Genomic DNA, 27,547 nt, shown 5'->3' with positions numbered 1-27,547 from the left:
TACATTCATTTCTGCGAATGGCAATTACGTCAGAGCACGTGGTCGCTGTTTATGCACTGGTCGATATCTGCTATTTAAAGTAACTGGGTCGTAATCTCCACTCTCCAAAATGGCGGTCGCGGATTTAATTCAGTACGTACGAAGTTTTCATGATTAGAATCACAACCATGAAAGATTCAAAAACTTAGGTAAAAGGCTTTGATAGTGATGTAGACAGTAATTAGTTTTAATAAATTATCAAATTCAGATGACTTAGTGATGTAGACGCAGACGAAAAACGTGTAAATTTCGAGTATGGGAAACGTCATCTACGGTTGGTCACGCGGCCTCACTGACATGACGGTGAACGAGTTCTCTCAAGATTTTAAAGCGCAATAAAAAAATTCTTGCGTGAAAGTAATTACACAGCTATAACAAATGGATTTTACTCTTAAATTTTTCCACATATAATAGATGTGTACCAAAAATGTAAAATGGTTAAAATTGCTGTTTAACGTAACATGCACTACATTGCTTAACAGTTCGCAGGCAGGCCTATGCGTATGGGGTCTTCTAGGTAACAGGTGTTTTATGTATAACACGCTGCACTTTGTAACCTTGCTCTATGAGGTAAAGGGTTAATACACCGTCAAAATGGGAAGCCTTCAATTTGTCAGTAAGCCTGTAAAACATGCTATGTCCCTATATACACCTTCTAAGTGGATGGCCTTCTATCAGTTAATATCTTTTCCACAATAAAAGTGAAGAACTTCTTTACACACAAGGGGTCCCTGACAAGAATCAAGAATGAAGGATTTTCTCCAGAGACAAATAGAATACCAACAACCTTTCTTTTGTAAGCAGCGTGGGGAGTTTATAAGGTTTTCTTTCATAAATGTATTACAAGATCAAGGAGACTTTTGACATAATATGAGTAACAGATGAGTAACAATCAGAACTTCTTTGCGAGTTGTAACCCATTATAGCCCCGCTCTCATCCCTACAAACTTGAATCAGTACATTTTGTGACTTCCAATTGAGAGCATTTCCAAATATATTTATATCACTGGCCGTCTTGCTACTGAAACAAGAAGTGGTGAATTTTGATTAAGATCATATTTTTGTGACATGACCTGAGACTGGAAGTGACTTTGCCAAAAATGGCTACCTACAGAGAAGGGTACATTTAATGGTGACCAAGATAATATAAGTCTACTGCTGCATTCTTCTGGAAAAAGAGCTGAAGATACTCCCTTGCCAAAATGTACAGTCAGGCATAAATCATCACTCAGACTGATACATGAACAATGCAAAGCAAATGATGTACTTCGCCAGAAGACGAACCAAGTTGAGAGGAGTCAGGAACTACATACCACGAATAATAAAATGCTGAAAGGCAATAATGATTGACCTTTCCCCATTGACTATCCACCACAGACTGTGAAGGTGTGAGAAAAGATTATTTATGATCTTAACTAGGACTGAATTTAACAAGTGTATCTGGAGAATATGGTTGTCATGAAGTGGGATATGGCGAAGGTTTAAGGGATGTGAGATAATGAGCAATTCCTGAGTGAAGGATTGAACTAGTTGACATCGAGGATATGATGGCCACGTGGATGGGTCAAAGGTAGGTAACCAATAAGAATTACTTTCCTCTTTCTATTTGAGAGAAAGAAGGTGACTTTTTATCTTTCATGAAGTGCTGGAATTGGGAGGTAGTAAAGTTTAGTTTATCAAAAGTTAAACTAATCATATGATCTATTCAATGAAGAAATCCACTTATGACATGACTATCTCTTTACAAGATGTAGGGATAAGATTTTATTATGGACTGACATGGAAGTCATTTGGATGTTGATAGGATGTCCTTTTCATTAAAGACTATCTACAACTCAGGATGAAATTTTGGCCATATTTCATGACCTTCCTCCAAGTAGTTTTTAGGACTATTAATGATAACAACTGCTAACATATGATAATGATAACAACTGCTAACAGGATATAACAACTGCTAACAGGATAAAGATAACAGCAGCTAACATGATAAAGATAACTTATAACAGAGGACAAGTATAACAACTGCAAACAGATGTTAATTATAACAACTGGTAACATATGTTGGATGCAGACCCATCAAAGCTTCTCATCTTTGAGCAGCACAGCTAAAACCTGAGTCAACCATCTTTTCAAATGAACCAAACAACTGTTTTCTGTTAAATGACAGTGATGACAGTACGATTGTGGATGTAAAGCACCTGCAGCCACAGTAAGACTACAAGTAAACCACCTTAAAAAACAAACAAAAAAAAAACAACATGTGAAGTAATTGCAGCCACAACAAGAACACATGAAGCACCTGCTCCCGGAATAAAATATGTAAAGCTCCTGCACCCACCGTAAGATTACATGCTAAGAACTTCAGCATCAACAAGACACGCGAAACACCTACAGCTCCAAAAGAACATGTAATATCCTGAAGCCACAATAAGACTACCTGTGAAACATCTACAGTCACTATAATACTACATATAAAATACCTGCAGTCACATCAAGTTTTGAAAACAAATTTCCTGAGTAAAATACATATACCTCTTTGTCTAAAATGTATGTCACAAGTGCTATTAAACTAACAATAACAGTTGTATGTTTTTTTCCCAACAGAGGTGTAATTTTTGCAAAAGCATTAATTTGTTGAAAAAGGAACTCCACAATGCACCAGACAAAAAGAGGAAAAAGATAAGAACTGTTTCTTGTTATAACACCGGCATCATTTTCACGAGTGTGATTACTATACAACTATTAAGTTATTCCCCCTTTGATATATCTTAGAAGAAATATGGACATTTTGTGGGTTTTGGTTCAAAACCTTTTGCGCAAAAGCCCCATTAAATAACTTTGGAAACATATCTTCAAAATTTAAATGTTAACAATAAACAATATATATAAAATATTTTGAAAAACAAGCATGTCACTTATTATGCAGATTTTAGTCTTTATATCTATATACATACATACATACATACATACATATATATATATATATATATATATATATATATATATATATATATATATATATATATATATATATATATATATATATATATATATATATATATATATATATATATATATATATATATATGTATATAGATATAGATATGTCTGTACAAAGAGAGCATGTCTTCCTGTTTGCAGGTTTAGCCACAGCAGCAGGCTGCTAGCTGGTAGCATCATGCGACATTGCAGTGGCTTCCGAAAAGGCAAAATTTGCTACACCTGGGTGAGTTGATCTGATCTGACAACTCATTTATTGCATCATACAGTTTTAGTTTGATATGTTTCAGGCACCTTCTATAACTAGGCCACTAGTTGGCATACATGGTTTGAGTTGCTCCTGGTGTCAGGTGCATGTCATTTCTCTTGCATGCAGTTCTGTATCATCTCTGGATGCTTCGTCCACCACCCCCTTCCCTAGCATATGCGTGCACCCATTTGCAACAGTAAGTGCTGAAGTAATCATGGTTATGGTAACATTTATTTTTAATATTCTTGAATTCTTCAGACATTATCAGTCCATAACAATAGAAAATAAAATAAAAACTTTTGTAACTTTATTAATTTTTCATACAGAGAGTTTTGGTCATGGAAGTGGCAGGGCATTATAACATACCCCCACCCAAAATAGCACAGCTCAAACCCACATGCTCCCTTGAATTTATTTTGTCCATCTAAAAGCAAATGTTCATCATTTTAAGTGACTGAATTATCTGAATACGTGTAAAAAGATTTTTAATGTATTTATATCATAATTTTGTTTTGTGATCTGGGGTTTGTATTCAAATAATCATTTTGTGCTGTAATCTGGGGTTTTGGGATGAAGCATTCAGAGATGACATAGAACTGCATGCCAGAGAAATGACATGCAGCTAACATCAGGATCAGCTCAAACCATGTATGCCGACAAGTGGCCTAATTCAAGGAGTGTTTCTTTAACTTGTCACCCTAATAACATATATCTACAATCTTTAAATCAGAAGTGATTTGATACAGCGGGAGCGAAAAGTATTTTGACCCTGGCGCAGCTCTTTTGGGGAAAGGGGAATAGCTCCTTCAGAGTTAGTGGATACTGTGTGTTTTTAGTAGCTCCTTTTGAGTCAGGAGTTATGCTGTATCTTAAGCAGCTTATTAAGGGTCAGAATAAATAGTGTATTTGGAACAGCTCATCAAGGATTATGGGAATTTTTGTCTTTGTAGCAGACCTTACGGATCAGGAGATATAACTGTATGATAGGTGAGGGATGTAATTTAATTGAACTGCACATTTTGGATTAGGAGATATTTTATATTTGGAATCGTTCCTAAACGGTCAGGGGATATATTATAAAATGAATGCAAGTTCATCAAATTGAGACATCTGCAGAAACTCTGGAATAATCACCCCACATGTTTTCGTTTCCCAAACCTTCACATGAATTGTACAAATTCTTAAACCATTAATTAAATACTAACAATAGCTCATCAATGATGTATCTGAAGTATACCACGCCTGCTGGTGCGGCTAAACCTGCAAACAGAAAGACATACTTAATGTTCCTTTATATATATAAAATGACTAAAATTTGCATAAGTGACATACATGTTTTTGAAAATTGTTATATATATACATATATATATATATATATATATATATATATATATATATATATATATATATATATATATATATATATATATACCAAGGGTTCAAAATTCGCTTGCCAAACTTAAAATGGCATGTCAAAAATGTCTTGCAGTTTAGTGAATATTCCAGTCACCCATTTTGGCCAGCATGATTTAGGACGGACCAGTGTTACGTTAATGAAAAAGATGATCTCTCCACAGCATTTCACGCTTTGTCGATTTGTAGTCCATGTTTTCCACTTGAAGTTTGTTTCAACTTGTTTCAATCAAGCTCATGAAATTGCTATACTAATGAAAGCTTATCAAGTGGAGAACATTAGGCAGGTCACATCACTGGTTCTGAAAACTAAAATAACTTAACCTTTCAAATATTTGATGGGAATCACAATGACTCAGTTTGTAAAGCACTGGTCTTGTATCCAAGGGTAGCAGATTCAATACCCTTCCAGGTCAGTCTGGGTTGTTTAGCTTGGAATGCCAATGAGACAATACTTAGCTTCCACTTCCTTTTCATTATAAAGCCAATAGGTTGTTAAATATCATATCAAAATCCACAAAATATCCACCACCACCCCAAAAAACGACTGTAGGATGTTGTCTATAATATTTCAAATTTAGGTGACTGTCTATAATGTTTCATAATTAGGTCATGGATGCAAGGATATTGAGAATTTATTCAACCCCTGTATATACACACACACACATGCATATATATATATATATATATATATATATATATATATATATATATATATATATATATATATATATATATATATATACATATATATATATATCTATATATATACATATATATATATATATATATATATATATATATATATATATATATATATATATATATATATATATATATATATATATATATATATATATATATATATATATATATATATATATATATATATGGGTTCCAGGGGTTATCATCACCGGGAGTGGATGTGGGAGATAAGCACCCACTTCCCTTGGAAATCTCTCAATGGCTTGCGTTTTATGGAGCGTCTGAGAACCAAATCCAGCTCCAGGCCTTCACGAGTAGAGGAACCTGTTCAAACTGACTGGAGAATGGTTGACATGCGAGTTTCGGACGCCTCAAAACCAGATGCTTTAGGCAGATGTGGCTCGTTAACCTTGGGTGGTTGCCCATCTAGGAGAAGGTAAACTCCTATTTCAAACCTTTCCTGCCTTGCGACTATACCCTCTCATGAGTAAGGCTAAGGTAGCAAACACAAACAGAAAATCCGGAGACAGAGTCCCTAAGGCATCGTGACATTGCTTTCAGTGTCATCTCGGCAACTCCTACGACGTAGCTGGTGCCATGATGTATTGGCGTGTCCTTTCCCTTGGATCCACCAGCTGCGTGGAGAGGGGGCACCAACTGCATTGGCAACAGTTGATTCTCAATATCAACCTGCCCAGGCTTGCGCATTTTACCGGTTATAAGTCACCGCTATATTGCCGTAGAGCCAGACGCTAAGGGTTGCTTCTGACGGTGGGAGAGACCAACATGTTTCACTGGACAGCTACTGCCCGTCACAAACTTGGCAGCCCACAGACAATAAGGTGCCGTCCCGCCACAGTTCGCCTGCCTTGCTGCGTGCGTAAGGCTTAAGGTACATGACTACCTGACAAGCGGACTGTAACTACAGCACCAAGAAATAACAAAAGAAGACCAATAAGGAAACCTCCAATCCTCAGGCTAGGTACCCTGAATGTCCGGACCATGCTAACTGAGCTATCAGATACGTGAAGGGGCTAATTTCTGGCGATCTAACAAGAATAAATTAGCTGAGACCAGAGAACCATTAATTAGATTTATGGAGACAGGCGCGTATAATATCGCCATACTACCATGTTCGGTAATGTCCCTTGGAGGGATGATTGTGTTCCTAATTAAGCATTTGTTTATACAGCAGCCGAACGGACTAGTAGGGACACGGTAAACTTTATTTTCATGGTAAAGTTGTCACATTTGAAAGATTGCAGAAGCTCTGTAACTATCATACTACCAGGTCAAGCTAACCCCGACTTTGGCACCTCTGAAAAAAAAAAACTGCAGAGATATTTGATTCCGATTGGTTACGTTAAATAAGAGGCGTGTTTCCCGTACTAAATATCCTAGGTTTTAATATCGCCACATCAAAAGTTTTAATCAGTCTGCAAGAAAAACCAAAGTAGGCTCCGAGGGATTTGCAAGAAATTTTCTTGTAAAAGAACTGTTGTCCAAAGAGGATTGTTGTCGAAGGACTGTTGTCGAAAGAAACCAACGAACTAATTTGGCGAATAGAGGGAGGAACGTTGCAAGCAAAGGTAGTGTGATAATTCCATGTAATTAGTTGATGCCATATATAATGGTTTGCTGAATTTATTTCCTTGTATTAGCGTGAATCTTGTTTCTACATTCGTATACTAATTTGCTTTAAGAAGTATAACTGTGTTGAGTTTATGAATAGGAAATCATACATTACCCTTCAGATAAGTTTGATGAATTGTTTGAATTTGTCGTCTTGTTTGCATAAGAATCAGGTTCAAGAATAAAATGCATTACATTACTTAATATGATTATGAGAATCCGTGTGAGTTTACCGAATTTAGAAGATTTCACATATGATTAAGAGTAAGGTGCATTGACTGAAATAATGTAGTAATTGATGTAATTTATTTCTTTTATTCGCTGTGTAAATTGAGGCTGGCTCAGAACCCGATGTCTCGTGTGGTGTGTTAATGTGCGATGTTAATGTGTAACGAATTAGCCATTTGACTAACTAGGGTCATTATAGGACATGTTGAGTCGATTGATAGCCTTAGAATCAGTCTAGCACTGATAGTAAAATCTGATAACGAGGGAGAACAATGCAAAATCCCCTGTAAAGAAATAACAAGACATTTAGGTTGTCTCTATTTGTATTTATTTAAAATGGAGAAAATGGCTCCTGAGACGTATACTGTGACGTCATTCTGAGACGTATACTGCAAAGTATAGAGAGAAGTGTAGTGCGACGTACAATCCTGTAACGTAATCATATGACGTGTTAATTTCTGAAACGTATTCTGAGACTATCATGAGACGGATGGTGCAAAGTATCATACTGTGATCCAATTATATGAATAACTACAGTGGAAGCAGAGCAAACGGGGACGAGCAGGTTATGTACACAAAACGTTGACTTCGATTGTTCATTCGATAATATGATGAACTAAATCTATCAGTAAACAGATCGGCAATTTCATTTAAATATATTTGTATTGTTCTTTGTAATTCGTTGAAAGTATTTTTTCTAAAAGCAGAGTATATTCCTGAGCTAATGAATCCTCACAGTTATTTTATGTAATTCATTAACTTGTTTGTTTACATGTACGGGGGCTCATGTTGGTTTGTTCTATATATCTGCTCAGATCTCTATCTATTTCACCAAAAGTTTCACCACTTATATTTATATTTACTCGAACCGGGCAAATAGCATCGAGGGCGGTCATCCCTAGATAACGAAAACCAAATTATGCGGGACACACAGCAAAGCTACCACCCACCCCGCCTTACAAGATGATCTCCAGGCAATCAGCGATGTTTGAAAGACTTCAGTCATCAACGACGAACTTATAAGACTCCAGGTCGACATCGCCTCACTACAGAGACACGACTACCAGCGGGTCCCTCAGAGAAAACAATTACACATTCTTCTGGCAAGGAAAGAGCGCCGACGAAGCCAGAGATTTTGGTGTCGGATTCGCTGTCAGGAACACTCTGCTGGGGATGATAGAACCCTGCCAACAAGGAAGTGGAAGACTGCTATCCCTCCGCCTCCACACCACAAACGGTCTTGTCAACCTGATCAGCGCTTACGCTCCCACATTAAGCTCCTCAACATACACCAAGGATGAGTTGCACGATGAGTTAAACTCGCTCATCGACAAAACTCCCAATGAAGAAAATTTGAATTTGCTGGATAACAATAACGAAAACAATTAATGGGTTGTGAAGATCACACAACAATTCCAACACATAATCTCAACACATAAATAACGAAAAATATGTATACAATGTTCGTCTCTAAGCCTCAGCAAATCCTTCAGACATAACAACATTACAGAAAATTATTAAATATATATATGTGTCTGTGACCTTGAAAAGCCCATGTACATGTTTACCATTTTTAAATTTTTTCTTTCAACATTTCAAAGTGATACTGTGGAAAGAAAAATGCTGATGAATACTGATTTATTCATCTGCGACCTTGACCTTACAAGCTAGTGTCGCCAGTATGATTTATGACAAATAAATCGTGTTTTCCCCATAAATTGAAACAGTTTTATTCGGCGCAATGGGAAGAAAAGGATGAAAGAGAGCTCAATTTCCAAAGCGTTATTCTGACCCTAAACATATGACCCCACTTAAGATATATTTCACTATCACTAATGCCCACCTATAACTACGTAATTGTACATCTCGAAAAGAAAAGCATTCAAACTCACTCAGCAGGGTGGAAACTTTAAATTATGTAGACCATAACGTTTTGACATTGAAGACAGGACCACCACTGAATTATACAACAATCCCATAACTAAAACATATCAAGAGTTATGTAACGGAATGAAAACTGTGTCGAAATATCAAGAGAACACGTGTACACATGAAAACATGTACAACCCAAATGCTAATGGAAAAATAAATAACATGAATACGATTGATATCAGTAGTAGTTTTAGTTGACGTAACACTGAACAATTCTTATATATAAGTGTAGTATATATCTCTCACCCTCTCACATATGAATTGGAAAGGCAATATCGGCCGTTCTGATATTTAACCTGGCAGACCTTCATAATGTACATTTACTAGAAAAAATTATTTTATAGAAAATATCGTTTGCTCTCTGTCCTTTCTTTTCCTATTTTCTGTAGAGAGTGATATATGTATGGATTCGATCATATTTTGAAGGTCTGGATATATTCGGTTGACTATGCCTAAATCACATTTGACGTTGTCGTTTTCGCTTTTAAAAATTAAACTAAAATTCATTTGTAACCAACCGAACATCGTTTCCTCTGAACATTCCAACATAAATATTACCATAATGATATAATTATATGTCAGAAGAAACCCTGATAAGACCCTTCTAAATACACAATGTATGTTACGCTTTGTACACATTCTTCATAAATAAACTTGAACATTAACATATGCATACTTCATGATAATCTAGCATTAATATTAAGTTAATATTCAATTTGTATCCTCAAGCCAATCAACATAATTAGAATATAATTTCAACATCGAGACCAAGTAATCTGTGCTTCAATTTCGTCAAGGAAAGTATAATACCACTGTTTACACCACGTTTCACGTTGCTTTTCGCGTTCATTTTGGCAAGTTCTTATCGTTGGAAAAAAATCAAGAAACAACAGCCATAGGTTATTTTAAGCATACGAAAAATATTAACATGGAAATTACTAAACGAAAGAATCTCATTTTATTGAATATGCAAATTCATGAAGAATGATGACTTGTATTGCTCCAATAAATAATGAATCTCAGTCTTTCATCTCTTTGGAAATGGAGTCCATTCCACAAAGAGTGATCGTTCTATCTATTCTCATTACATTTGATAGTGACAGGGCAATGACTTTGCAAGGCATTTATTTTTCAGACTATTGATACTTGAAACTGCAAAACTAAACTGTTACGCAGTGACATAGGAAAAGAAAATCCTAGTAATCTCGCCCACTAAGAGTCCTCGTGTGAAGAAATATTTCAATGATGTCGGATGCAATTGTAAATGATTTATTGTAAATAGCGTCTTGATCTCCAGACTGGAACGTAGTTATGCGTCCGTTTTTCTGCATCAAGACAATAGTGCCATGTATGTTCTTTCCTTGCCTGTACAGTTATCACATGGTTTCTTTCTTCTTAGTATTTTCATCTATATCTAAAGGCACATCGGCATTATTTTTTTGAATATTGAATAGTTTATATGCCATAATGCACTTTGCCAAATTTGGTAGAATCTTGTTCTTTGGCATTAAAAAGTGGTTTAAGGACATTTTAGATTTTTCATTTATTCACCCACATTTCAAGGGGAATTGCTTTAATATCCATACAATTCACATTATGTCATGAGAGGATGCCTTATCTCATATTTGGTCACCGATTGTGGTATTAATATATGTAGAAATGGCAAAGCAGCCTCTTTTGCGAAAACTTGAAATCCCATTATCCTGTCAAATTTGATCGAAATGAATTTTACTGATTTGTGACGAAGTCGCTTCAGATGTTTTATACTTTTAACATTGACTGCCTTATTGATTGAGAATAATCATCACTCATATAAAATCTAAGGCTTGTGAGTCAATGGTTTTTCTGTGAAATATGGTTCATTTCTGATGAGCTGTTAATTTAGAAGGAGTCCTTTATAAGTTTATTTTTCTCTACTGCTTTATAATACACGTGTTCATACATTATTGTGAATTTACAACAGTTAAATAAATTTAAAGTCTTTCCTACCAGTATATTTTCTGTCAAAAGTTGCCAATTTCTGTCAGCTGGTTTCTTTACAAGTTTTATAAAAGTTTTTTCTGTTTTAATAATGCCAGTTAATTTGACAAGTTGATGGTGAATCTGCATCATTCATTAAAATTAAAAACCCACACATCAATGTGATTTCTATCAAAGCATTTAGTCAATATTTAGTAAACACTTCTGAAAAGCTTTGATTTTAAATTTTTCTATTTGTATTAAATGCCGCCAAAATTTGCTAGCGAATTAGCGTCATTTATGAAAACTTAAAAACCGATCAGAAACCGTTCCGATCAAATCTCTGTTGAAGAATGTTTGACGTAAACAGGACCGACGACAAACGAAATACTAATGGAAGAAGCATAAGTTCTGTTTACTAAAATTGCATTCCTTTAACAATGCACTCGCAACTGACGAACTTAGATTTCCAAATTAAAATATGTTTGTACAGACGGAAAAAGGTTTGGTTTGAAATTTGTAATGTTTAAAGAAATGTAATAATATTAGCTAATTTGTAACTGTGCAAGGTAGATCTGGATGTGTGCTTCATTCAAAATGGACTGTAGCCAGATTCAAAGTACGTTACAGCAAAACTATGGATATATTGTGACATTTGTGAATAGACTTTTCGTACACAAGCATGCAAATAATACTATAGTACAATACAAAATGGAGAAAATTCCAATTAAATGAATGAAAACTATTTATAGCACATATAGAGCCAGTAGCCTCTGCATTTATCAACTTACCTAACATTATATTGCATTTTTAGCAGGTAGGAGACCCAAACAAAGGTCCATAATTATTATTCAAAAATAAGAAACCATGTTTCCGTTCCATTTATTTAGAAATATTTACATAGCATTCACATAACCTGTATGTTGGAGGTCCGGAGAACTTAGGTTATCCTATCATTTGACTATGCCTAATTCACATTTGACCTTTTTTTCTTTCGGCACCTTCTATAATGACAGAACACGTCTGTTTTTGCAACACATTTTAAAATGACATCAAACATCTTGAGCATTAAATTATCCAATAACGCATTTTTTAAAATAATGTACGAATGCTACAAATCGGATTCCTTTGAAAATAACTTTCAAATTAATGGGTGTTCAAAATGGTGTAAAATCAATATTGTTTGAATACAACTTTCATTTATAATGCGAACATTTACATCTTAATATTTCATGGTAATATTGGATGCAGTGCAAATTCGATAATCAAACTAAAATAAATCCGAAATATTTAGACGCTGATTTGAAATGAAGCCATTTCGTCAATGCTTAAAATTTATATAAAGTAGCATATAAATAATGAATTAATTATGGTGAATAAATGATTAAGCATTAATACAGTTTACTTACATGGGCGACAACAATATATAGTCCTTCATCATCAGAGAACTTAATGCGAAATCATCAACATAACGCCCTCGCACAGTCCACTTACCATTTGTCGCTTATATTGATATGTTGATTCATCGCATGACCATATTACGCCACAGGCGCTTGATTCATGGGGAAATTAATAAAACACTATCACCAATTAACATTGTTGCATATCAATTAGAATTCAAGTGTACAAGATTGTTTACTTCCTTTATCCCATATTTCCTTTTGAATCATCGGCATATTAGTTAAACTGATAACTACTTTCATTTTCGGCCTGTTCTTTGATCTCATGTAAGGACATTGCCGCCTTATTTGGAAATGTAAACAGATGGTAGTAAACATGATCAGCGCAATTATCGTAGAATATCCAACTACAGTAAAGCAAGAATTATTTGGAAAATCAAGTGCTTAGTTAAGAAATCACCCTGAGTATGTTCGCATGCCATTGAGCATACATGAAAGACAATAGTTGCATAAAGAATTAATACTATATATAGCAAATACAAATAATGCAACAGAATATAAATATTGGACTATTATGTGGTACATGTACTACAACATTACAAACCCAATATACAATCTAAATAATACATTGTATATAAATATTTATATTTTATATTACACGAGAATTACGACAGGTAGGCAAATTTTTCAAAAAGCCTGGCAAATTAAGGGGAAGTAAAGAAACTGAAAACAAAATAATAACTTATTTAGTGTCGCTACTTCCAGCACCAAAACTGCTAATTGCTGGGCCCCAAATATCCTACAAATTTAAATAGATAAATAAAATTGTGTTTGTCCGTCCTTGTTGCACGAGCTACATTATATACCCTATTAAAGTTTTAATACAATTTAATGGAACATGAAAGAATGGTGTATATTTTGTTGTTTTGTACTAATGGCCACTAACATCTTAGACAGTAATGCTACCTTGTTTCACCCTAGAATATGTTCAAATTCCTAATATAATGTTTGATGATTTTTCCTTGTTGGATTATGAACACGTGATAAATGGACATATTGTATGTACATCTTTACCATAAAGATGCGGCTACTAATGCTGCTTTAATGCACTATGTAGTTGCAATAGATTTATGCAACATATTATTCAAATAATACAAGAATTAAATGCCGAATTTATCCATCGTGCTATGTGAGTTACACTTTAATGGCTACAGTGTCTTGACAAGCAATATTTGGAAAGGAAAACTGATAGTTATCTTCGAACTGTTATTTTATAAAATTTAGGATACTAGACCACTGATCCATATATATATCTAAAATGTCATAGTTAAATATTTCATTGTTAATTATGGCTTCTGAAAATTTGTGTTCAGCCATGTGAAGACTCTGCAGATCAGGAGTTTTGGGGCATGGGGGCGGAAGTGACGTTATCTCATCTACATCAGATTAGATTGCTGGCAGTCTTAGCTGCTACAGTTTCTAGCGCCTTGAATTATTCATGTTTCAAGCAAAACTTAGATTGCTTTAAATCAACTCTTTAAGGCCCTAGTTACACTGGTTTTGAGGACTTGCTAGTCCCGCTTTATATTGTTGTTTGGTCCCTAGGCATGCTGATATTGCGGACTTTAAAGCTGATGGATAGTTGTAACAGAGTGACCATATTCTAATGGTTGTGCACAAGTTCTATGGCGTTTTGCCATTAACTAAATCGAACATAATAATGTTTTCCACAAGCAATGTTCTCCACATTTTGGTTACTTTTGGAATGTCAGGCAAGATGATAGATTACGATTTCTTGATTTACCGTGACTGTAACATATTTCGAAGGTCTTGATACATTCGGTTGAATATGCCCAAATCACATTTGACCTCGTCTTTTTCGTTTGTTAACATACAAACTAAAATTCATTTGTAACCAACCTAACTTTGTTTCATCTGAACAATCCAACACGATTTGTACCATTAAAATATAATTATGTCAGAATAAACCCTGATAAGACCCTTCTAAATTCAAAATATGTCACGCTTTTCACACAATCTTCATATATACAAGTGAACATTTACATTTGCATAATTCAAGATAATCTTGTATTAATATAAGGTTTAAATTCAAATTTTTATCCTCAAGCCAATCAACAAAATTAGAACATAATTTCAAAATCGAAACCAATGTAATGTGGGCTACAATTTCGTCAAGGAAATTTTAATACCAAAGTTTTACGCCACGTTTCACTTTGCTTTTTATGTTCATTTTGGCTAGTTCTTATCCCTGGAGAGTAAAAGAAAAAACAGCCAAAAGTTATTTTCAATATACAAATAATATTAGCATGGAAATGATTAAACGGAGGAATCTCATTTTATTGAATATGCAAATTCCTGAAGAATGATGACGTGCATTGGTCCAATAAATAATGAATCTCATTCTTTCATCTCTTTGCAAAATGGGCCCATTCCACATAGAGTGACCGTTCTATCTATTCTCATTACAGTTGCCAGGGCCATGACAATGACATCGCAAGGTACTTATTTATCAGACTATTGATACTTGAAACTGCCACACTCACCTGTTATTGAGTGTCATAGGAAAAGCAACTATATATATATATATATATATATATATGTGTGTGTGTGTGTGTGTGTGTGTGTGTGTGTGTGTGTGTGTGTTGCTTGTTGGCTTTTCTCAATGGTTATATTTGATGTATATATGAAGATAATGGTCTTGCAGACAAGTGACATTTATTTTGCAAACAACTTAATACATTGATAATATATTTATAGTTGTGAGAAAATAAAATATTCGGATCATTAATAATCAAGATCAAAATGCTTACTCGTATTTCAATGTTGGATATTAGTTTTTAACTTGGAAATTTCTACCCTTGTTGATATTTTTCGTTGTTTTGGAGAATAGACTGCACTAAAATCCGGATCTGTTATTTTGTCTAATCTTTTTATATCAATACTGTGTACTTGAAACAATATTCGTTCCTTTCTTTACATCCGAATTGGAGTCAGTCTCATTGTTGTCTATAGTGTTTCGTTTGGGGGAATTTATTTTTTAAATTATTGCTCAGAATTACTGTGTTCTCGTTAATATTTCTTAGATTAAACCATTAATTTGGAAATATTGTCAATTGAGACAAAGACGTCGTGGATTATATTATTGTGATAAATCAAAAGACTGTTAGCACATCGACGCATTTCAAATCATGGGCACATTAGAATATTCGAGAATATAGACACATCTACACATTCACTATGGGACTTTATCTGAAACCCCACTGGAATTCAATTGGAGCTTTATATATTTTGATTTGCAATAGGACTTGTTGGACTATTTCGGATTTAAATTCACGATACTAGAAGATATTTTTAAATGTTCAAGTGTGTATTCTAGGGAAAATACATTATTTGTTGAATTCGACAAAACTTGTTTGTTTTCGCTCATTTATGTTACCTAGTTCAAGAATAAAGTGTCGTAACACCACCACCAAAAAGAAATGGAAATCAAAAATCGATTTATTTAAATATATTGTAACAAACAAGTAGCTAGGTATTGATATACAGTACACTATAAACAGGATATTCTAATTACTGATGGCTGAGTTTTTTTAAAAATTAAAATCTGTTTTTGGAGCAGGAAATAGGTTTGGTTTGAAATTTGTAAGGTTTAAAGAACTGTAATAATGTTCAGTTAATTTGTAACTGTGCAAGGTAAATCTGGATGCGGGCTTCATTCAAAACAGACCGTAACCAGATTCAAAGTACGTTACAGCAGAACCATGCATATATTGTGACATTTATGTCTAGACGATTCGTTCACAAGCACACAAATAATAATATCGCATAATACATAAAAGGCGAAAAAGTAGTATCAATGACTGGGGTTCCAGTTGTCTCGCACAATGTGAGCATTCACTTCCAATCAATGAATGAAAACTATTTATAGCCCATAGAGAGCTATAAGTATGTGCATTTATCGACTTACCTAACATTATACTGTATTTTTAGTAGGTAGAGGAGACAAACTCCTGTTCATGATTATTATTCTAAATTTGGAAACCATGTTTCCGTTCCATGTATTTAGAAATATTTATATAGCATTCACACAACCTGGATGTTGGAGGTCCGGAGAACTTACGTTATCCTATCAACTGACTAAGCCTAATTCACATTTGACCTCTTTTTTTTTTTCTTCTGCTCCGTCTATAATAGCAGAAAACGTATGTCTTTTGCAAAACATTTTATAATGACAGCAAACATCTTGAGCAATAAGTAATCCAATAACGCATTTTGTAAAATAATGTACGAATGCAATAAATCGGATTCCTCTGAGAATAACTTTCAATGAATGGGTGTCCAAATGGTGTGAAATCAATACTGTTTGAATAAAACTTTCGTTTATAATGCGAACATTTACAACTTGATATTTCATGGTAATCTTGGATGCAGTGCAAATTCAATAATCGAACTTAAAAAAAATTAGAAATATTCAGACGATGATTTGAAATGAAGCCAATTCGTCAATGCTAAATGTTCATATATAAAGCAACATATAAATAATGAATTGATTATGGTGAATAAATGATTAAGTATCAATACAGTTTACTTACATGGGCGAGAAATCTTCACTACAACGCCCTCACTGGGTCCACATACCATTTGTCGCTTATATTGATATTTTTATTTATCGCATGCCCATACAACTCTACAACGTGCTTGATTCATGGGGAAATTAATAATAACACTCTCACCAATTAACATTGTGGATAGTCTGGGACATCGTACCAGTCAGGAAGAATGAAATTAAGGTTTCATAAAAGTGACCATTAAAAATAAGTAATGTTCTTGTTCCATGGAGGAAAGGTGTGGAATTGTTTCTTTACGCTGGTGCAAGTTATGAGTGACTAATGCGCAGTTACTATCGAAAACTTAGAACGAAGTCGCTGGGTCCGATTGTGACTTTATTACTAATTTTAGTACCCCTACATTGTGGATAGGGTATTAACATGACGCTGTATGTATTAACGCAGCAGCCGAAAGTGATTCACGCCCAGCGCTTTTTCAGCTTACTATAAAACAATGAAATATCCCTCCTATTTAATACCATAATGGCTGCATATCAATTAGAATTCAAGTCTACAAGATTGTTTACTTCCTTTATCCCATATTTCCTTTTGAATCATCCACATATTAGTTCAACATTTTTTGGAAAATCAAGTGATTAGTTAAGAAGTCACCCTAAGTAGGTTCGCATGCCACTGAGCATACATGAAAGCCAATAGTTGCATAAAGAATTAATACTATATATAGCAAATACAAATAATGCAACAGAATATAAATATTGAACTATATCAACATTCTGAAGTAAATGTATTACAACATTACAAATCCAGTATACTATCGAAATAATACACTGTACATGAATATTTATGTTTCAGATTACATGAGAATTATGATAGGCAGAATTGTTTTCAAGAAAGCTGGAAAGTTAAGAGGCAGTGAAGAAATTGAAAGCAAAATAATGACGTATTTAGTGTCGCTACTTCCAGCACCAAACCTGCAAATTGCTGGCTCCCAAGTAACTTACAAATTTAAAAAGAGAAATACAATTTTGTTTGTCCGTCCTTGTTGCACGAGCTACATTATATACCCTATTAAAGTTGTAATTCCAATTTAATGGTACATGAAACAACGATGCATCTTTTGTTGCTTTATAATAATGGACACTAACATCTTAAACAGTAATACTACCATGTTTCATCTGAGAATAATTTCAAATTCCTACTATAATGTTTGATGTTTTTCCTTGTTGGATTATGAACACGTGATACATGGATACATTTTATATACGTCTTAACCATAAAGATTTGGCTGCTGATGCTGCTTCAAATCATTATTTAATTGCAATAGATTTATGCTACATGTTATTCAAATAATAAAATAATTAAATACCTAATTTATCCATCGTGCTATGTGAGTTACACTTTAATGAATGCTGAAACCTTGACAAGCAATATTTGGAAATGAAAACTGACAGTTATCTTCGAACTGGTTTTCTTTTTATAAAGTTAGGAATACTAGACCACTGATCCATAACAAAGTCGATGTGAAAATGAAGTATTTAAATTTTGGAGTGTGTATGTGTGTGTGTGTTTGTCCTCCAACGTCATAATAATGTGCATATGTGCATGGACACCCAAAATCTTTACATTTTTCATGAGGAATGTGAAATGCTCTTTGGAACATTAAGATATATTTAAAATGTCATAATTAAGTATTTCATTGCTAATTATGCCTTCTGCAAATTTGTGTTCAACCATGGGAAGACTCTGCAGTACAAGTTTTGGAGCATGGAGGCTGAAGTGACGTTATCTCATCTGCATCAGCTTTCACTGCTGGCAGTCTTAACTGCTACAGTTTCTAGCTCCTTGAATTATTCATGCTTCATGCAAAAACTTAGATTACTTTAAATTAACTCTTTAAGTCCCTAGTTACATTGATTTTGAGGCCTTACTAGTCCCGCTTTATACTGTTGTTTGGTCCCTGGTCATGCTGATGTTGCGGACTATAAAGCTGAAGGATAGTTGCAGCAGAGTTATCAGATTCTAGTGGTTCTGCACAAGTTCTATTGCTTTTGCCTTTAACTGAATCGATCATAATATTGTTTTTCACAAGCAATGTTCTGCACGTTTTTAGTACTTTTGGAATGTTAGGCAAGATACCAGATTAAGAATTCTTGTTTTACCGTAATTTTAACATAAATTGATTGCACTGTTCAAACCATCAATATGTAATGTGACTTAAGCTTATACTTCAATTTTTCGTGACTTCAGAAATAATAAATGCACACGTTTTATGATTCGTATTGTAACAATGTCTTATAGTATTTTGATATATGAATCAGTGTTTGATTAAATAATCTGTATGAAAAAGAAATCATGTACTAAGACTGAAAGCGTTACTACTGAATATGAATTGTGAAAAGTTATTGATTTGCCTTAAATGATTTTTATAAAGTATACTGAGGACTGATTTTTTCCTATAAATCTGAGAAGGACCAAAAGCACTAGATGAAGATGTCATTCCAGGCAATCCGTGCTCAATCTGTCACTCAATCATATGATAAGAATTGTTATATCAGTATCAGAACGGCTAAACGAAATTTTGAAACTCTATTTTTGAGAGAAAGCGAATTATCTGCGTGCCCGTTTTTTCATGAAATTGATAAATTAATTGTATTTTATATACGGGTCTCGTATTATTCTATTCATTAATCTCCTCAAGTATATGTTATACCATCCCTTAAATTCATATTGTATATTATTAAGTACTCGATCCTACAATACCAACGTGGTCGATCATCTCCTAGATACTAATAAGCAAAACAATTAATGGATTGTGATGATCACATCAACAAATCCAACACATAAATAACGAAAAATATGTCATCAATTTTCGTTTCTAAACCTCAGCAAATTTTTCAGAAATAAAGAAAATAATTAAATATATACATTTTTCCGTGACTTTGAAAAGCCCATGTACATGTTTACCGTTTTTTAAAAATTTACTTTCAACATTTCAAAGTTATACCGTGGAAAGAAAAATGCTGATGAACACTGATTTATCCGTCTGCGACCTTGACTGTACAAGCTAGTGTCGCCAGTATCCTTTATGACAAATCGTATTTTCCCTTTAAATTGAAACAGTTTTTATTTAGTGCAATGGGAAGAAAAGGATGAAATAGGGTTCAATTTCTAAAGCATTATTCTGACCCTAAAGATATGACCCCCAATAAGATACGTGCGTTTATCACTAATGACCACCTTTAACTGTACAGACTGGTACTTCTCAAACAGAAAACCATTCAGGCTCACTTAGCAAAAGAAAAGTAGTCGGAAACTTTAAATTATATAGACCATAACGTTTTGACATTGAAGAAAAGGACCACCACTGAAGTATACAACAATCCAAAAATTAAAACATATTAGGAGTTGAATAACAGAATGAAAACTGTCGAAATGTCAAAACAACATGTGTTGAAAACGTGTACAACCCAAATGCTAGACGATTGAATAGTATAAGTAGTACTTATAGCAGACGTTACACTGAACAATTCTTTTATACAAGCGAAGTCTATATCTCTCACCGTCTAACATATGAATGGGCACGGTGATATCTGCCATTCAGATGCTTAACCTGGCAGACCTTCATAATATACATTTACATTATAATACAGAAAGACAAATTTTTTACGGTAACAACTACAGCTACTTCTAATACAGAAAGACAACTTCATCATGGTAACAACTACAACTACTTCTAATACATGTAACGGTTTTTGGCCGTTGTGTACTTCATTTATCTATCTCGACAACCCTAGACACCACTGACACTTTTTTGGTAAAGGCACCTTATGCAATAAACTTGATTAAAAGAATGACAGAGTCAGAATTTTGTATGCATACTAAACATATTTATTCAAGATGTAAGATTCAGAGACATGATATAGCAATATAATGTATATCCAGCAATCACGTAGATTCCCAGAATCGCGTTACAATGATGAAGATGAAAACTTTAGCATCAGGTCTAGAATTCGGGTATCCCTCTCACACCGTTGACCTTTATCCTTGCTTGCATTATACAGGGGAAAATATCACCAACTTTCTTTATCTGAGTGATTTGACTCCTACTCATCTTATTATTAATTACTGGCTGTGAAAAAGGGGGCGGGTACAATTGAGAAGTTTGTCTTTATTCATATAATACACAGTCTTTGGAAGAAAACGACATTTATCACTTAGTGTTCTAGTAGATAATGTGGACTTGAATCAACGGGACTGCATTGGATCAAGGGAAACAACTTGTCATATGACTGTCTCGACAGAAAAGAGTTGTTTCGATTAGACTGCGTCGGCACTGACGACTGCTTGAAGTTGGATGCGGTGGTGGTGGGAGGATTAACTTTGCCCGACGAAAGCACGTAAGTGCATCAGATCAAGAGTTTTAGTCTAAGAAAGTGAAGATAAATATATACATTCAATGATCACACATGTATTTATAGAACTGAATAGGTGTGATATGAGGAGATAATTATTTTCATCTAATAATCACATAATGTAATCTTGTAAAAGTATGTGAAGAGAAAAGAAGCTAGATCAATGACCACGCACAATTAATATTAGCAAAAGTGTGATATGTGACGAGAAGTTGGACTCATTCAATAACCACACACGATTAATTAGAACTGGTTGATATGTGGTGAGAAAACGTCACCAATGATCATCTAAACAAAGTTTTTTAACTGCAGTATATCCTCATGTCAAGGCGAACTCTTTTACACTTACACAACTTGGATTTGCAAACAAATCTTCTCAAAGAACAGGAACTAACTTCCACATATATCAATATTTCAAACTCATGAAAATGGATCCTAGATGAAATATTAGAAGTGAAGAAATTGTTATTTTAGAATACTAAGAGATTTAAGTTCTACCTTAAATACTGAAATTACAGCATTATCTATGAGTATCTTACAACTATTTAACATACCAAATTGTTGATGCATTACATATAATTGCAAAAAAAATATTAAATAAATTTTATAAGTAACTAAAATAAAGTAACGTAGACACCCATGTCTTGCTATATTGACTCTTAAACCTGAATGTTACATACTGCTGTACATACCCAACGAATTTGGGCTTTGGATGGTCTCTTGTTTCCTTGCTTTCACACCGGCGTTCTGGCTCTGGCTTCAAAATTTCCCGGGCTTTAAATTCCATATAGTTGGAAATTGGCTGGAAAACCGTTGAAAGTTGGAATACTGTTGAAAAAGCGTTGGATGTTGGAGAAGTTGAAAACTTGTTGGAAAACCCCAACTAGTTTTGAGACTTTAAATCTACGCAAAAATAATGGTTATTTCCAATCAAAATGATATATTTGTTGTAATTATCGTCAAAAAAATTAAAAAATACTTTATTGAAAATGTATCCAAAATCCATCACTGAACCGTAATTTGGTAACTCATATCGCTCTCCGTACAGGTATACTAGACTGGACCTACCTTGCGCATGCTCAGTGAATTGTAAACAGCAATGGCAGCGATCCACAAAAGCTACATGTGATGGATCAAATGGAGCCCAGTATTATATATAAGGATCGATGACATCTATTAAATATCATCTCCTGTAATCAATTATGATCTCCTCAAATACCCCAAATCAATTAAACTTCTCTTGATCATGCCAAATATGCAAATGCATCCTATGAAATCGTCAGTAGGTCAACGTATATGTACACATAGTAGCACCTAGCTACGATGTCGTAGCCTCAACTTGATTTGTTGTGGTTGAGGCTACGAACTGATCCCATATCATGCAATAGAGTAAAAAAAAAAAAACAATCACTAAAGTGAGAAAAACAGATAGTGTAGAAATCAACTACATAAGGATAATCATGTTGTGAAAGAAGTTTGGTTTATTTTGAATTTATTAAGCCCTTACACGATAAAATAAATTGGCATGGTTACTCTAACCGTATCCTGTCCGCCATGACAGATAACGCGAGACTCTCGCCGTGACCCCTTTTCTACATAAGGCTTGCCAGACCATATTTTGGATATTCTACGCTGTGTTATTATCAATCAAGTGAGAATAATCGCTTCTTGGTGGAATTTCAAAGTTGCCAATAAACCGTATTTACTTTTAATGCGCAGAATTTCTGACCCAAACGGCGCCAAATTTTTACTATGATTTCTTTACATTTCCAAATAAGGCGCCAAGCAAACGAGGCTGAGAACGTGATCATTATTTGAAATAATATGGCGGACGATCTAAACGAAAATATCGGCTAAAAAAGGTAAACAAGATTTTACAATTATTTCTTGAATGATTTTCGATACTTCCGGTATTGAATAAGAGGACTACTCAATTTATTGGATTATATGCAAGGAATATGTTTACAGTGTTATTATTAGGCTTTTAGTCTCTCGTAAGTTTCCGTCACTTTCCAACGTTTCGCTAACCCTTCAGTTTTAAGCTTTTTTACCCGCCGGAAATCTTTGTCAGTCTCCGGCATGATTCATTTAGATCTAATCGTTTAGTGCATAGCATTAGTGTCATTACATGTACATAAGTAGGGCACAAGTAGATCAGATCATGCCTGTAACTATTAATGCACTACCTATTGCACTACTGCACTATTCTCGTTAACTATTTACAATATAACAAAGTCAATATACAATATAACAATATTTATTCAATATTACATAAGGCCACTAGTCTGTGGCGTGTGCTAATCGCTCAAAAATACAAATGTTTAACGCGTAAATACATGTAACACTATAATAGCTCAATGTCTTCAATGAAACTCGTACTTGACAAAGTCATCAAAGAATTTTTTATCTATGCAATCCAGTACTAATTGACAAAGCAGCCCGCGTGTAGGATTCTCTGAAAAGATATCCACGCTGATAATCTTGTACAGCACAGCCATCAAAAATTCTTCTTCTAGTAACTCTTTCCAATTACCCTTGCAATCTAAGTCACGTATCTTGGCATCTAACGTTTCTCTCTTAATTCTGCAAGTATAACTGTCAGGGATATCTTTAACTTCAATGCTAAGGCTCTCTTGTTTCTCTATCATAAGGCTACGCTTAGCCTTTAGTACTTTCCGTGCAGAAACGCTGCTCTCGCGTAGCTCATCAATACTCTCGTCTGATTCTCGTTTCTTGCCAAGAATTAATTACACATGGAGTAGACAGATTGACAGGCTTTCATTGACATTGCTAATACAGAGACCAGGAGAATGAAGGTGATCTGTAGAGAAGAGAAGAATCTCATTACACATAACGATATGTTTCGTAGATTGTATCCGGAGCAGAAAGCGACGTTCATTCGGATATTACAGAATTTGCCCTTCTTCCGTGATAGAAAGTTCCAGGATAATTATCACACCCGGCTTGCTCCATTAACACGTATATGCTCATGTTAGTACCCTGTCCACGAGGTACGAGTAAGGGTACTAATATTAGTACTAAGTAGCACCGTGACGAGCTGATATTTCCAGCAACCATTATATTTGTATTGATGATTACTTTTCTTCCTATTTGAAAAATGCACTTGCTGAATAACACACATCAGTTATGGTATGTAGAAATTCTGGTGGTTTTTTGTGTCGTTGATGATAGTGTTTCGCGAACTTTTGTCGATTACAGTAAAGACTATAAAACTCCGACTGTTACATTACCCTCTGCTTGATGTGAAGCGTCCTCGCAAACACTTTGCTTTGATAATACAAATAAGCAAAAGGAAAATAAACATGTATATCTTTCATTGTAAAATTTATTTATTTATTGGTGACACTGTATCAATCGGAACATACAGCTAAATTTCTTCTTTTACACTTCTGTGGAATGAACAAACTCTCATTACACAACACTCATCTCAGTTGTTAATGCCTCATATACCCTTCACTGCAGACTGAGCTATCTCAAACACTGATTTGGCCTTATATGCCCTTCACTGCAGACTGAGCTATCTCAAACACTGATTTAGTATCATCTAAAGAATACAAATAATGCATGATCATAGTCAAAATTGATTCAGAGTATATTATAGTACATGATTATAGTATAAATGGAACTCTGTGTAACTTAGTATAGAATAAATATAAAATTGTTACATTATTCCGTAGTTATTTAAGGTCAGTAAAGCTAGCAGATCATATACATGGACTGTCCCAGAGCAAAAAGATATTAAACATATACATTAAACCCTCCACTTTGGACCACAAGTGAAACTTTGGAATAATGGTCGTATTGGGTTGTGATGAAAAATTGAAGATCCCCAGCATATTTTAAGTCTCAGTTTATTTTGTTTGGCTTACCCAGGGACACATTTGGATAATCTGTCTCCCATTTTTACAAACTACTGCCATACATTTTAAAAAATATTGATAATAGACCCACATCCAACTTTGTTACAAATTGTGTGTGGTGTGGCTTCCCAAAAAGTCATATCATGGGATAAATGCAGCATGAAGTCTCTGTAAAAAGCATAACAATACCTTTCGAGGAAAACACTGAGAAACTAGATGTAGGACCACACTGTTTTAAGTAAACAGCAGAGACATTGATCTGCCTGTTAGCATGTGTCAGTAGATCAAGATCTACACATAAGTATGTAAATATAATATAGCGTGATCTTGCAGTGTAGCACATGACAGTAATACTATGTCTATAATTCAGCAAGTGGATAGTATACACCTTGATCTGCCAGTGTCAGCAGTACTAACTAAACAGCTTGGATATTGATCTGATATCTCTGTCTTTCGGACATAATCCACCCCAAATATTACCCAAAATGCATTATCACTATCATGTTACTATTTTTGCTTCAGGAAGAGAACACAGAGTTTCATGCTCATTACATTTTCCACAGCTTTCCAGTCAAGATGGATTAGTTTCCTCTTTATGGTTTCAAACAATTCTTTGGTACAAGGTCCACCACTGTTAGATACTGCCTGTTGTGTCTGTTGTATGACTCAGTCTGAAAGATAAATGTAGATTTAGTTATCAAACTATATTCCTGCTTTGAGGAAGAGAAGAATCCCCACTGATTACTCCCAGATGCATGGTTTCCCATATACCATATAACCATCATTTCCTTTTAACTCATGTTCAAATGACCAACATTGTGGCCATTCTGGATGATAGGTTGACCGAGTGGTCTAAAGCACTCTCCGTTACGGATCACTGCCATCTAACCTCTGCCTGCGTGGGTTCGAGTCTCGGATTTGGCCAATGTGGGTATGTGAGAAAGCTTGCCAGTAGCTTCTCGTGGGCCATTGGTTCTTTCCGGGGATTTCCGTGGTTCTTCCTCTACCATTAATTCTGGCCATCATATATAGCCTAGCGTGTGCTGAAAAATGGCGTTAAACCCTACAACAACAACAATTGGATGCTAGGTTCTCTTTCAGAATGAACTCGATGCCTTAAGAGACCTTCAGATGAGATACCAAATGTCAGTAGAACTTTCCATCTAATGGGAGTGGGAGCAATAACAATTTCCAGATGGGTGATGTGTTGGCCATACTTGAGGTCAGATTGACACCATTTTCTTTAATGTTCAACTGGATATTATAAGTGATCTTCTGGTAACAACCCCATGATGACATGACTTTCCAGTTGAAAGAGCATAAATAACACAGTTTTCAAGATGGATGAGAAGGTGACCATACTGAATGTCAGCTCATCACCAGTTTCACCCAGGACTGAGTTGGCATGTTAACAATCTTACAGCATAAAACAATATTGATATGACTTGCCACCTAGCTGGCACAGTGACAAGTTTTCAAGATGGCCATTGTTTCAGCTATATTGGATATCCGGTCAGCACAATTTTTATTTAAGACTAACAATACACTTTAAGAAGTCTTCATGTGGAAATCGTATGCACATCAGACTTTCCATGCAGAAGATGCATGAGTAACAACATTTTACAAGATCTCTGCTGTTTTGACCACACTGGATATCAGATAAGCACCAATGTCATTTAGGATCAACTAGATTTCATCCAAAGTTTTTTACATGAACACCTGATATATGAATCCATTGAAGTGGGATAGTGTTAGAAAGACTTTCAAGATGGCGACACTGGTTGCCTTAATGGGCATGCATGCGGTACCATTTTAATTTACAACTAACCAGATATTGTAAGAAGTCTTCTGGTGAAAATCTCAGTTGAATACAATTTTCTGCTCAGGAGAAATTTAATATGTCAAGATCACTGCCAAGTTGGCCACTGACAATCAACTATACAATATAAGACGTTTTGTAGCAGAAAGATTCAATCTTGATATAACATCCATCTAGACATAGTTCTGATAACAAGATTTAAAATATGGCTTATATGGTGGAACATCACTATTTTATTTAGAACCAATTAGACCTGAGGATGAATGTGTGTGTGTACAGTTTTGTGTC

The 27,547-nt window shown here is 34.6% G+C and overlaps 2 protein-coding genes across 7 annotated transcripts in view; both read right to left on the bottom strand.

The window, feature by feature from the left end:
- The window catches only part of LOC149788803 (enoyl-CoA hydratase domain-containing protein 3, mitochondrial-like), a 433,692-nt gene that overhangs the window by 12,117 nt on the left and 394,028 nt on the right, over positions 1-27,547 (bottom strand). The window lies entirely within an intron of this gene.
- LOC149788808 (uncharacterized) overlaps positions 23,801-27,547 on the bottom strand; it is a 108,739-nt gene continuing 104,992 nt past the window's right edge. For 2 of the 5 annotated variants that reach the window (XM_089974931.1, XM_089974932.1), the window contains exon 17: positions 23,801-26,111. In XM_089974931.1, the coding sequence (XP_089831057.1) occupies positions 26,107-26,111 (5 nt within the window). In that variant the 3' untranslated portion in view covers positions 23,801-26,106. The remainder of the gene's footprint in view (positions 26,112-27,547) is intronic. The other 3 variants (XR_016424250.1, XR_016424249.1, XR_016424248.1) reach the window with 3 other exon arrangements.

The sequence above is a fragment of the Sinohyriopsis cumingii genome, chromosome 11 (assembly GCF_028554795.1).
Source record: "Sinohyriopsis cumingii isolate HCF-2022 chromosome 11, ASM2855479v2, whole genome shotgun sequence".
Taxonomy (NCBI): Eukaryota; Metazoa; Mollusca; class Bivalvia; order Unionida; family Unionidae; genus Sinohyriopsis; species Sinohyriopsis cumingii.
Note: the sequence above shows the minus strand (reverse complement) of the source record. Positions and strands in the feature narration are given on the sequence as shown.